Source organism: Pan troglodytes, chromosome 18, assembly GCF_028858775.2.
Source record: "Pan troglodytes isolate AG18354 chromosome 18, NHGRI_mPanTro3-v2.0_pri, whole genome shotgun sequence".
In the NCBI taxonomy this organism is placed as follows: Eukaryota; Metazoa; Chordata; class Mammalia; order Primates; family Hominidae; genus Pan; species Pan troglodytes.
Window position 1 is genome coordinate 19,638,332 of NC_072416.2, and position 13,287 is coordinate 19,651,618.

A 13,287-nucleotide genomic window follows, 5' to 3' on the forward strand; every position below is an offset into this window, starting at 1 on the left:
CAGGAGCTTCCTTAATTGTCACCCTCTCTTACTTTTGCCCACTATAACCTGTTCCCATAGCAGCCACGTCCATCGTCCCTCACTTAAATGCCACAAGCACTTTGCTTCATGCTTTCAGTAAAATCCAAACTCCTTACCTGGTCCACAAAGCCCTGCCGCTTTCTCTAGCCCCCTTTTGTTTCCTGCTACCCTAATCCACCACTTCCTTCCTCATTGCTGCCTCTGACTTGTCACTCTCCCATGACTTTATCTTCATTTTTTGCACAGCATTTACCCTTATTGATCTTATATTCTGGTTTACTTGTGCTTAGGTACTGTCTGTCTGCACACTAGAATGGGAGGGCTTTGAGTTCACAGGCCTGGTCCGCCTGGATCAAGGCTGAATTCTCCGTGCCTAACACACAGGCTGACACATGATAGCTACTCAATCAGTACTTATTGAAGGAGTGAAAATTCTAGAAGGATTTTCTCTTGAACCTCAAGTTACATCTACAGTCCCTGTAACCAAGGAGTGAGCACAAAGCCCTCTGATGCCTCATCCTGACTGTATTTGGTATGTTAGTAATGAAAACTGTTAATGTCTCAAAACAGAGAAATAACAGAGAAATAATCAAGATGCCGCACAATCAATCATCATCTACAGGAATGCAACCGAAGTATTCGTTTGGCCCAAAGGTGTTTTTCTTTCTTATTTAAATACGATGAGCACTAAAAAAAATTAGGAGATTTGGTTGGCAACTCTGTCTGCATTCCCACGGAATGTATTGGGGTTCAGCTCCATGGACCTCCAGGTTCCCATGGTCAGCCCACCCTGCAGGGGGCACACTGAGTGATTCTAGTGCTTCATGCCTGCCCCGGAGGGCATTTGGGGACCTGCAATAAAATGCTGACATCCTTATTTCTGGATGGTAGATTATATGCAAACTTTACTCTGATTCTCTCAACCTGCCATTTCAGAAACTTCTGCAATGCACATGTGTTAGTTTATAATGAGAAAAAAAAATCAATAAACATTATTTAATGAAAGGTTATATTATAGACTGGAAAGGCACAATTTGCCTAAAATACCCAGATAAAACGAGACTGTTAAAGTTTTCACTTGCTGTTTCCCCACATGCCCTGGGGCTAGGAATCCATTCTCTTCTGCCTTTTGGGATAAGGGTCTTTTGTCCTGATTTATTTTCAGGCTCCTATTCATAAATACATCGGCTTTGCCCCCAGCAAGGCACCACAGTTCCATTACAATAAAAAACGAGGTGGATACCAGAGGATTCCTGGCTCGAGGCAACGTGACGGCTCACTTCATTCCAAAATGAGTACTAGGAGAAACTTTCAACAACCCTAGATAAATTGGGGGTGTCTTTTGGAATTTCCTGTAAGATCATTTACCTTATACATTCTAGGAAGCCTGCAACTGTAATTATTATGGAACGACATTTGCCTTCCAAGTGGCAGGCACTGCACTGTCTACTGGGGATACATGCAGGGATTCTGCTTCCAGACTAGCAGTGGAGGGAGAGAGACTCCCTGGTGACCTTGAGCCAAGATACCGCACATGCTGAAGGTGAAGTCCCTGAACTACTTTCAGCTTGGGAGACGGTGGGTGTGGGGTGAGCTATCTTAATAAGTGTCATAGAGGAGGTGGTCCTTGGATGGCTTTGTTGACTTGAGAATGAGAAGGGGTGGCTGTGCAGTGGGAGGCAGTGAGCAAAGAAAACACAGGGAGAGAACAAGGAATTGTTACCATCACACACAGTAGGTTCACTGTTGGCTGCATCATAATGGCAACTGGCAACTAAGATACCAGCAATGACCTGAACCCTGAGCAGTTAGTACATAAAATGCTGTTAAAATGGGAATAACAAGGCTGGGCGCAATGGCTCATGCCTGTAATCTCAGCACTTAGGGAGGCTGAAGTGGGAGGATTACCTGAGGTCAGGAGTTCGAAACCAGCCTGGCCAACCTGGTGAAATCCTGTCTCTACTAAAAATACAAAAATTAGCTGGGTGTGCTGGTACATGCCTATAGTCTCAGCTACTCAGGAGGCTGAGGCAGAAGAATCGCTTGAACCTGGGAGGTGGAGGTTGCAGATATCACTCCAGCTTGGGCGACAGAGTAAGACTCTGTCTCAAAAAAACACTGTATAACTAACTCATCAGGTAGTTTTTGATGATTATCTCCTTTACACTTTACAACACCTTATGATACAAAAATGATGAGTATTACTCTTCTCATTTCACAGATGAGGAAACCGAAGCTCAGAGAGATGAATGAGTTGCCCAAGGTCAATAGCTTGTAAGCAGAGTTTAAACTGCAGGTCCTGGGTTCCTAACCCACACTAGTCTCCCTTTAAACTAAATCAGAAACTTTATGGAGAGAGAAGCCGAGGGATGTGAGGAGGTGATGGGACAGTGTCACAGCCCTGCAGAAACCTTGCTGGCCAGGGATGAGACACCAGGTGGGAAACCTGCCTGTGTTTTCAGAGAGTTAGTGAACAATCTTCTTTCCCCCCAGCCCCGTCAGAGACTGACGCTAAAAAAAAAAAAAGATGCTATGTTGTTAAATGAACAAGAAAAAGAAGGAGAGTGATTAGAGGCACTTCTGGGAATCTATCCTAAGGAAATAATCAAAAGAGAGAATGGAAAAAAAGGGCTTTCTGAGAAAAGATATTCATCAGAACATTATTTACAACGGTACATTACTGACAATGGCAATAGTGAAGGGCCAGATTAAGCAAACTCTAGAACTTCTGCTCAGTGGAATACTAGAGGCATTATCATTGCGGAAGCTACTGAGCAGCGTGGAGAAATGGGGGCTAATAGTATAATGCCAAGGGAAGAAAACAGGATACCCAATTCTTGTTGCAATTATGTAAATATCCAAAATGCATATTGCTTCAGAACAAAAGAAAGGGTACACAACGTGAAAGTCTTGACTGGCTTAGGGAAAGAGATGAGAGGAGAAGGGATTATGTTGAATTATTTTCCTACCTCCCCCTCATCTTCTAGAACACTCTTTCCTGAAGTGTTGGCAGTTAGTGGTAGATGAGACAATTGTAAGGGGTGGTTGAGAAGTTTCAACGATAGTTCTGCCTATTAATTTTCTTTGTGATATTTTTAGGTGTGATGACATTATGGTGAATGTTTTTAAAAGAGTTATTTTTCAGAGATACATTATTAAAATATTGATGGCTGAAATGATAGGATGTCTGGGATTGACTTCAAACTGATCCGGGAGGAGGCGGAAGGTGGGTGAAGATGAAAATGAAACAAGATCAGCCCCGAGTTGGAAACTGCCGGGGCTGGGTGACGGGAACATGGGGTTCCACTGTTCTATGTTGTACATCTTTGACATTTTCCATCAAAAAAAGTTTTGTACCTTCCACTTAAGACAAATGCTACATATGATATGGTGACAAAAAGCTTCCTTCTAAAGTAAAGTATATATATGTAGCATGAAGAATGAGTAAAATCATTGGGTACATAGGATATCTGGTATCTGAGAAAGTAAAGCACAGCTTGGATTGGAAATGCCACGCACGCTAGGAGGGTGGCGTTAGATGAGTTTTGGGCAAAGGAAGAGAGAAAGCATAGGGTGGCATTGCATTGCAGATCCCTAAAGAGGAAGAAGGACCCCCCCACTCTGTACCCTGAGCCTCCTCCTGCTTCTCAGCTCTCCTCTCTGCATCCCATATAGGGCTCACCGGCAGCTGTTCTCCCCATCCGTGTGCAGGGACGTCTCGGCCCGTCGAAGACCCAGGCGGGCAAAGGAGTGGTACAAGGTGAGTGTCACGTCGCTCAGGCTGTGGATGCCGTCAGGCTCATCGTAGACATTCTCCCAGTAGGAGCGCAGGCCCGGGGTACCTGCAGGGTAGTTCCCGTACAGGTAATAGTCCAGCTGCCCAATGATTTCCTGATTCACCACGGCTTCAAACTTGCGGGCAAAGAAGGTAGGCCGGGCTGTCTGCTGTACTCATGGGATTAAAAATAGAAAAGCCACATCAGCGAGTGCTGGGGGTTGGGGGGAACCTAAGGGCATATCCTGTGGTTAGAAGCAAAGCTCTGCTGGACCCGAATTAGCTCTGATACTTTTTGCACCTCTGTGTTCAACATCTGTAAAATGGGTTATAATACGGGGGTGAGGAGGACTAAATGAGTTAATCTGTGCAGAACATCTAAAGCAATGATAGGCACTTAGTAAGCATCATTTAGATGTCTGTTAAATAAACTAAATAATTTTAGATGGTAATAGCTGGGATGGATCTCAGACATCATTTAGGTACAGGTCACAGGCTAGTAATCTAGGGCAAATACAGCCTGCAGATGTATTTTAGCTAGCCATATTTAAAACATGAAAGAGTTCACGGAAATTCTTTTGGCTTCTCTTTAAACAGCAATAGATCTGGCAACCCCAGGCCCACACTCCACATGGTAACAACTGGTTAAAGCTGAAGGGTAGTGGCTGTTCCTTTAGACAGCACCTAGGTTCTTCTGCTCACTGCAGTCTCCACCACGCCCTATTGCCTCTTTGGTATTTCAGCCAACTTGCAGACTCACAAGGGATCAGAATCTCTGGGACTTTGAAAAATTCAGATTCCAGGCCAGGCACACACCTGTAGTCCCAGCTGCTCAGGGGGCTGAGACAGGAGAATCACTTGAACCTAGGAGGTGGAGGTTGCAGTGAGCCGAGACTGCTGCTGCACTCCAGCCTGGGTGACAGAACAAGACTCTGTCTCAGAGAAAAAGGACCTACTGAGTCAATAGCTCTGGAGTGTAGCTCAAAAAAAAAAAAAAAAAAAAATTCCCAGGTGATTATGATTCAGTGTTTCAGGACCACTGATAGCAACCAAACTCTCAAGGAAACAGGCCCAGAGATGGGAGGAAGAGTCAGGGTCCAGGGTTAAAGAAATACTAAGCACCTGTAATCTACCAGGTGTTATACTTTATATTCAGTAAAAGGCCAGACAGTAAATATTTAAAATAAAATAGCTTTGAAACCTTCAACTTCGCTTTTATAGCATAAAAGCAGCCACAGACAAGAACAAGAGACTAAATAAATAGGTATGGCTGTGTTCCAACTAAACTTCATTTATAGAAGCAGGCAGTGAGCTGACTTTGACCCCCAGGGGTAGAGTTTGCTGACCCCTTGTGTAGGGCTGCAGAGACAAATAAAACACAGGTCTCTCCCTTGAGGAGCTTATTAGTGTTATTATTGACCTAAATTTGGGTCCAGCACTGTTTTCATGGTGGTAGATTAATAGCAGCAACAACTACTGACCACACACAATACACAGGGCAATGGACTTACTTATGTCATTACCTCTAATTTTCCCTGTAACTTGGCAAGGCAGGTATTATGATTCCCATTTTACAGATGAGAAAACTGAGCTCAGAGAGGCAAAGCGATATGTACAGACTCACACCATTGTAAGATTTGAAGCCCAAATGCATGACTCCAAAATCCAAGCCCTTTCTACTGTATCACTCCAGGACTGAGGCAACTGAGTAAACTGGGAAGCCCCCTGATCATTAAGTACCCTTGGTGTTATTCTAAACATCTCATTGCCAATCTGCTTCAGGAAACCTCTCTGTGGTGGGGAGCACAGCTTAGCACTGTAGAGAGTTAGACCACCTGAATTCAAATCCTCATTTGGCTACTGTCTAGCTGTGCAGGTCAAGTTACTCAAACTCTCTGGGCCTCAGCATCCTTAAAATGGGTTACTAGCATAGTGTCTAGCACATAGTGTAGGCTGCTATTTGATTATTATCACTAGCCCCTTCTTACCAGGAACCCATCTAGGGGCAGAACAAACTCCTTTCTCTGCCTGCGATTCTGACCATAGCTGGATCTTCTAACAAACAGGGCACGTTACCATATTATTCTTTCTCTCCAAGTTCTTCGCGCAAGAACTCTGAGTTCCTTACAGGCAGCAGTGTCTTGACTCTAGATCTTGGGGGATATTCTTAATCTCCTCTGCTTGTTGTGAACACATGAGGCACTCCTTGTCAGAGGCTACAATGTCCCCAGGATGCCAGGCTAGGATACAGCTGCTTGTGCCTGGGGGAGTGCAGGGCTCTGGGAATCAGCACATGGAGGTTTTGTGCTCTAAGTGATGAAGATTGATTCTCTGCGATTAGGGCAGTGAGGGACGGGTCCTATCCAAACATGGGAATTCACTGAATAGGTCAAACAAACATTCCCCTGCAACCCTCTTTCGGCTCAGCATATCCTTTCTGCAGGGAAGATGTGAGTTTAGGCAGCTCCCTGTCTGCCAGCTTAAGGTGGCTGGAGCTGCTGTGTGGGAACCTTAAGGGGAATATGAATGACAGAAAACCTGCAGTGTACTCTGCATTCATACAGGCACAAAACCAGGAAGGCAGCAGGGACTGCTGGAAAAAACCCCACTTGGAACACCCCTCCATGCCTTCGTTTCCTTACCTGAACAATAAAAGTGATGTCTGCCCCAGTAAAGCCAATGCCCACACAGCCCGGCACAGAGGAGATCAAACACAAACAAACAGCATCCCGCTCCACATCAAGGGCACCTTGGCTGGGTTATGAGCCTGGCATTGTGTCCCTGCCTTCCTGTGTTAGTGGTTTGGGAAGTAGCATACCATCTCTACACGGTGGCTCTAGTGACCTCAGAGTGATTCGCTTAACCATTCAGTGGCATTCATATTTGTGCTCTCTGCTGCTAGGTGGGGGGAGGGCTGGAGGAAGAAGCCACCATGCTGGCTTGGAGGGAGCAGAGCAGGAAGGGGTGCCCATCTTGGAGCCAAGCACTCTCAGGGCTCGTGGTAAGTGGATGAGCATTCCCCACCCTCCTGCTCTGCCCTTCCCCAGAACTGTAAATTGTTAGGCTGCCCAGAGACAGCTGTAAAGGGGATAACGTTCTACCTCTTCTTACTCCTTCAAGTACACAGAACACAGTGGTTTCCAAACCTGGCTGCTCCTCAGAAAAGTGCAATTCATTAAAAATACAAATTCGTCGATATCACCGATGAGGGGTTCTCAACCAGAGGTGCTGCTAAGCATCCTACCCATGCACGGGACAGCATGTCCCAACAGAGAATCATCCAGCCACAATGGCAAGAGTTCTGAGGTTGAAAAGCTCAGCCCTAGATATATACTTAAAAGCATATTCCTGGGTACAAATTTAACAAATATTTTGGGAGATTCTGATGAAAAGGGAATAAAGAGAAGACGATATGAGTATGGCCTTTGGAAAGTTTTTTTTAACCTTTCTGTGCCTCAGTTTTCATATCCCTAAAATGGAATAATAATGAAAGGTCATTTGTTGTTTTTGGGTTAATAAGTCAATGTGGTTAGAACATCCCTGAAGTAAGTGCTCAATAAACACTGGCTATTGTTGATACTGTTGATACTGTTAACTATTATTATCAACAGCCAGGTTTGGGCACCATGTGATAAGATGACCTGCAGGTCTGGCCTTGGATTTCTGCAGAGGTTTGTTGGGAAGGCATCACTTAGGAGGCTGGAAGACCATGAGAAAGTCTCACCTGGAAGCGGTGGAAGTCCTGCGGCTTGAAGTCATTGGGGGAGCAGCCGCACCAGTCCACGATGTGCTTGTACTGGCACTTGCAGCCCAGCTTGCGATTCCAGTTGGTGATGCGCAGGTTGTTGTCCACCATGGTGTCGCAGTGGGGGCTGTTCTCCAGGACTGTATGGAAGAAGGACTGCAGGGGAGAGAGGGACCCAGCCTGAGACCTCTCCCAGCCTCCCACAGATGAACTGGGGTGGGAAATGGTGAACCCTTGCTCTGAGTTCATGTAAGAACTGGTTGTTTAAAAGAATAAAAGAATGTGGCATCTCATCAGAAGCTGGGCAGCTTCCTGAACCGCAAGCCAAATAAACCTCTTTTCTTTATAAATTACCAAGCCTCAGATTTTCCTTCCTAGCAATGCAAAAATGTATAACACAACTACCCGACTGTCAAGGGACTCTTATGTTCTCTGCATGCATTTGAGGTCAGCTGCCCATGTGGTCCAACTCAGAGCGCAGGCGGATGCTCTGTCCAACAGACAAATCAAAGGGATTCAAGTCTGACTAGTGTGCTGGAATTTCACCCCTGGGGTAGGGAGACCAGATTGATGGTTGCATTAGACCCAGGGCTTCCTGCGTCGCGGGACGGCAACATAGGGAAGGGAGTGGGTGGGGCTGCTTGCTGTCCATGGTACTGAACCAGGTGCCATATTTTCATATTTTCTCCCTAATCCCAGGATTCTTGGCCAACTGCTTTAAGGGATCTGAGAAAGAGGCCATGTTGGATCTGAAAAGAAAAACTAGAGGAGAAACAATCACTGGAGTACTTGAGAGACTGCCAGAGAGTGAGAGAGAGAAAGATTTCTATAATAGACAGTCCCAGGCAAATATATTTCCTTCCTGTTCTCTCTCCCTAAGGGAAGCTGTTGGGGAATCTGTGTCTGCCCGTTACAAGTTTATGGGCACAGCCTTCTGATTTCTTCTAAACCAGTCCTCTTGAAGTGGTCTGGGAGAAGGGAGGGAAGGCAGAGATGCAGGAGGTGGGACTGAACAGAGACCCTGGAGTATATGTGCTTGTGTGTGCTGGGGCCAGGGAGGGGCAGAGAAAGCACACACACGGAGCTTTGGTCACCAGTATCGTGGTGGGCGTCTTGATTAAAAATAGCCAAACTCCCAAACAATCCCTTCTAAATGGATGGGTGGGTAAATGAGGCTCCACCCACCACCCCCTGCTGACCTTCCTGTGACACTAAATGACATGCCCATGAACCTGGATTTTAAGCTTGAATTGCCTACAAGCCCAGGGAGGCATACATTCTCCAACAAGCAGTGGGAAAATGTACCCAATTACTGATTGCCCTGTGTCCTTTCATAATGATACAGAAATTACCTGCAATATAATGGATGAGGAGGTTATCAGAATTGAGAGAAGAGGTGATTTTTGCTGAAATAGGATTAAAAGCTGATTACTTAACATGTGTGCAGAATAGTAAAACCTGGCCCAGTGATGACAAGCTCATCATCCCTCTGGGTGATGGGGGCAGTCAGCCCTCCCCGGAGCCTGGCACTGCCCCAGACACAGGTGAGAGATGTACTGGGAGTGTGGCCTGCAGAAACACACATAACCTATGTGGTCCCGGGAAGGAACAAGGGACCATTCATGAGAAATGCCATAGACTCAATAGAAACGGAACCAGCTCTGCACTGTTCTCAAGCTGGATTGGAAATGAGGGTGCAATCAACCTGGAGGTCAGGAAGATGAATCTGGAATCCCTCAACCCAGCTCTGACCGGCAGGCAGCTAAGGGAATGTCAGTGACAATCCTTCAGAACTGGATCCCCTCCCCACTTCTAGATGGGGCTGGGACTGTTTTAGAATACTCTGGATTAATGGAGGATGACTTATGAAACCAACACCCTTTTCTTCAGGGAATAAAAGAGCAATGTTCAACATGAGAAAAGGCATGCTTGGTGTAAAAAGGTGGTCATTACATGATTGGTCATTGTGAAGGATGCGTCAAAAGTTGATGTGGCGGCCGGGCATGGTGGCTCATGCCTGCAATCCCAGCACTTTGAGAGGCTGAGGCAGGAGGACCACTTGAGGCCAGGAGTTCAAGACCAGCCTGGCCAACATGGCAAAACCCCATCTCTACTAAAAATACAAAAATTAGCTGGGTGTGGTGGTGGGCACCTATAATCCCAGCTACTCAGGAGGCTGAGGCAGCAGAATTGCTTGAACTCTGGAGGTGGAGGTTGCAGTGAGCAGAGACTGTGCCACTGCAGTCCAGCCTGGATGACAGAGGAAGACTGTCTCAAAAAAAAAAAAAAAAAAAAAAGTTGATGTGGGTGTGTCCTGAAAGGGTCAGCATATACAGTTGTGCAGGTTACACACTACATACCTTTTAGGGGTGCCATCAGCATTGTGGATATCAGAAGGGTTTTTTAAATAACAGTTTTCTGGAAAATAGCCATAAGGTTCTTGTTCTAACAAAATCTGTGTATCATGTGATTTTTATGACCAATGAAAGCCAAGTATCTTGAGGAAGAGCTGCCTTTTCTATTTTGCACAAAGACACTGTGTGGACTGCTGGTGGTAGCACCGTGTGTCTACTCCACGCAGCCTCTGTGCAGACTGGAGGGAGACCAGGCATCCTGCTAAGACAGCAAGGATGTCTGGGTGTGTAGAGGACAATGTAGGTGGACCCAGAATCTCTTTGCAAAAATTCAGCATCTGCTTTGCCACAAAGGCTAGAACAAGCCCCTATCTTTCTTGGGAAAATTTTCCCAGATACTCACCTCAGCAGGAAGCAGGGTGTAGGAGTAGAACTGTTTCATCTTGGTCACCAGATCGTCTGTGGAGAAGGTCACATATTCTACAAACCTCCGGTTCAGCAGGAACCAGTCCGAACCGCCATCCACAGCAATGCCCTCTGGGATCCGCCGATCTCCCAGGCGCCACATGTGAGCGTCGCACTCCAGGAAGAGCCGATCCAGGCCCTGCTTCCGAATGAACCTGGGAGGGAGAAAGCTGCCCTTAGCCCAGAGGTGTCCTGAAAGACAGAACTCCAGCCAGAGTCCAAATAAAACAACACAATCATAGCGATGACGGCAATTATTGAGTGCCTGTTGTGTGCCAGGTACTGCTCCAGGGCTCTGCGTGGAGTTTATCACTTGATCCCCACAAGTGAGGCATGTCACTGTATTTACCCCTATGATGCAGGTACTATTTGACCCCCAACTTTCATATGAGGGCACTGAGGCTTAGAGAGCCCAGGGGACTTACCCAGCACAGTCAGATGACAGTGATCATCTGCTACAGCTACTCCTTCTCTAGAGAACTTTGGCAACAACTTCCTTATGCCATAGAGGTCTTGGCAGTTTAGTGAATGCAGACCATGGACCCTTGTCTCAGAATAGTAATCTTCAATGCATACAACAAAATATACAGGGTTATGAAACAGTGAAAAATAAAAATCCACCAAAGTTCTGATATAAAGTAATGCCTGTGCTTCTTGACTCACACATTATATACAGGATTACAACATTTTTAAAATTTTTATTTTTTGAGACAGGGTCGTGTTCCGTTGCCTAGGCTGGAGAGCACTAGTGTGATCCTAGCTCCCCGCAGCCTCAAACTCCTGGGCTCATGTGACCCTCCTGCCTCCAGCTCCTGAGTAGCTAGGACTACAGGCATGCATCACCATGTTTGGCTGATTTTTAAAATTATTTTTGTAGAGATGGGATCTTACTATGTTGCCTAGACTGGTCTTGAACTTCTGGCTTCAGGCTCCCAAAGCACTGGGATTACAGGCATGCACCACCATGTCTGGCTGCTGCTTAAATTTTTTTGTAGAGACAGGGTCTCACGATGTTGCTTAGGCTGGCGTAAAACTCCTGGCCTCAAGCAATCCTCCCACCTTGGCCTCTCAAAGTGCTGGGATTATAGGTGTGAGCTACTGCATGGGGCCTGGATTACAAAATACATTTTAAAACACTGAATGTATGGTACTACGTGTGTTTCTTTATTAATACATTAAATAACAAGATATCATGGCAGGTCTATTAAATCCTGTAATTTTTTTTTTTTTTTTTTTTTTTTTGAGACAGGGTCTCACTCGGTAGCTCAGGCTGGAGTGCAGTGGCATGATCTTGGCTCACAGTAACCTCTGCTTCCTGGGTTCAAGTGATTCTCCTGCCTCAGCCTCCTGAGTAGCTGGGATTACAGGCACACACCACCTCGCCCAGCTAATTTTTTTTTTTTTTTTGTATTTTTAGTAGAGATGGGGTTTCACCATGTTGGCCAGGCTGGCCTTGAACTCCTGACCTCAGGTGATCCACCCACCTTGGCCTCACAGAGTGCTGGGATTATAGGTGTGAGCCATTGCGCCTGGCCTAACTCCTGAAATTTTGAAGTAGTGGTGAGCATAAATGATATTTAGAGGTATCTGCACCAACTATAATGTGATAGGAAAATAGATGATTCCTACTGGTGACCGAGTCAGTTACTGCTAATACTACTGTGATTTGTTACCTACCTTTAGCTAGATTTCAGTTAGAATTCCATTAAAAAAGATAGCATTTTCTTCTCATCCAAAATCACGAACCTCCCCTGAATTTTTCCCATGAACCCTAGATTAATAACTCCTACTCTAGTAACTATATACATATAATCATCTTGTTTAGAATTTTGCAAGGCAGGCTGGGCAGAGTTGGCATTTCCTATTTTGCAGATGCAGAAACCAAAGCTGTTCAGGTCCCAGAGCTGGTGACGTGGGCGTGTTGGGAGGGTGGTCAGAGCTAGAACCAAGGCTTTTGGGCCAAACGCTCAGTCCATTAGCAATTAGCATTCATTGCACACATAACCATCATTGCCATTACCATCATCACCATTTTCATTATCATCACTGTCACTGCCACCATCATCATCATCTCCATCTTCATTATCAGCACCACTATCACCATTTTCACGTATTATGTGCCAGGTACTGTGCTGGCCCATGGTAGAGGTCAAGGAGAAGTAAGGACGAGCTCTGCCTCCTAAGGAGCTAGTTATCTAGATGGGAGCTTACAGTCTAGAGTTGAACTCAGGGATCTTTCTGCTCCTTCAGGCTGCTGGCCCTTACACACGACCAGGACTCTGGATTTTTCAAGCCCTTATAAATAACTCTATTGTATGAATGCTTCTCCACACCACCACAGTTTCCCTACACATGTGCCTTCGGTCATGGACTCTGTATGTGCTGGGAATGATTGTCTTCTTCCTCTCCCCTTCAGTGCTCCCTGAGTGAACTTCAATTCATCGATTAGATTGCAGACCAAAAGCTACTCTCTCAGTCCTGACAGTCTTACAACACTGTAATTTCTTCCACCATCATTGCCATTACCATCATCACAATTTTCATTATCACCACTGTCATCACCACCATTGTCATCATCACCACCATCGTCACCAATTTCAGTATCACCACCATCTTCATCCCCATTATCACTACCACCATCACCATGGCAATGAAAACATATGAGCATTATCATTCCAAGGGCTTTATATGGATTATCTACTTTAATTCTCATGAAAACCCCAGAGACAGTACTTTTATTAACCCATATTTACAGGTGTATGAACTCAGCAACTTGCCATAGCACATTTCTGTGATTCTGTGATTACTGTCTACCCTTTCCAGTAGACTACAAGCTTCATGTGAGCTAGGGTTGTTCTTGTTTTTACTCATCACTCTGTGCCTGGCACACAGTAAGTACTTAGTGAGTATTCAAAGAATGGATAGAT

The 13,287-nt window shown here is 45.5% G+C and overlaps 1 protein-coding gene and 1 long non-coding RNA gene across 3 annotated transcripts in view; one reads left to right on the forward strand and one right to left on the reverse strand.

Annotated features, from left to right (window-relative positions):
* The window catches only part of LOC104002540 (uncharacterized), a 393,316-nt gene extending 385,773 nt beyond the window's left edge, over window positions 1-7,543 (forward strand). Inside the window, exons 3-4 of the long non-coding RNA XR_001710243.3 lie at window positions 3,697-3,781; window positions 7,408-7,543. This is a non-coding gene — a long non-coding RNA (uncharacterized LOC104002540). The remainder of the gene's footprint in view (window positions 1-3,696; window positions 3,782-7,407) is intronic.
* Window positions 1-13,287, reverse strand: part of XYLT1 (xylosyltransferase 1) — a 367,139-nt gene that overhangs the window by 28,386 nt on the left and 325,466 nt on the right. For both annotated transcript variants that reach the window (XM_009430383.5, NM_001037289.1), the window contains 3 exon segments: window positions 10,299-10,515; window positions 7,521-7,697; window positions 3,704-3,966 (listed from right to left, as the gene is read on the reverse strand). In XM_009430383.5, coding sequence (XP_009428658.3) covers window positions 3,704-3,966; window positions 7,521-7,697; window positions 10,299-10,515 — 657 coding nt within the window.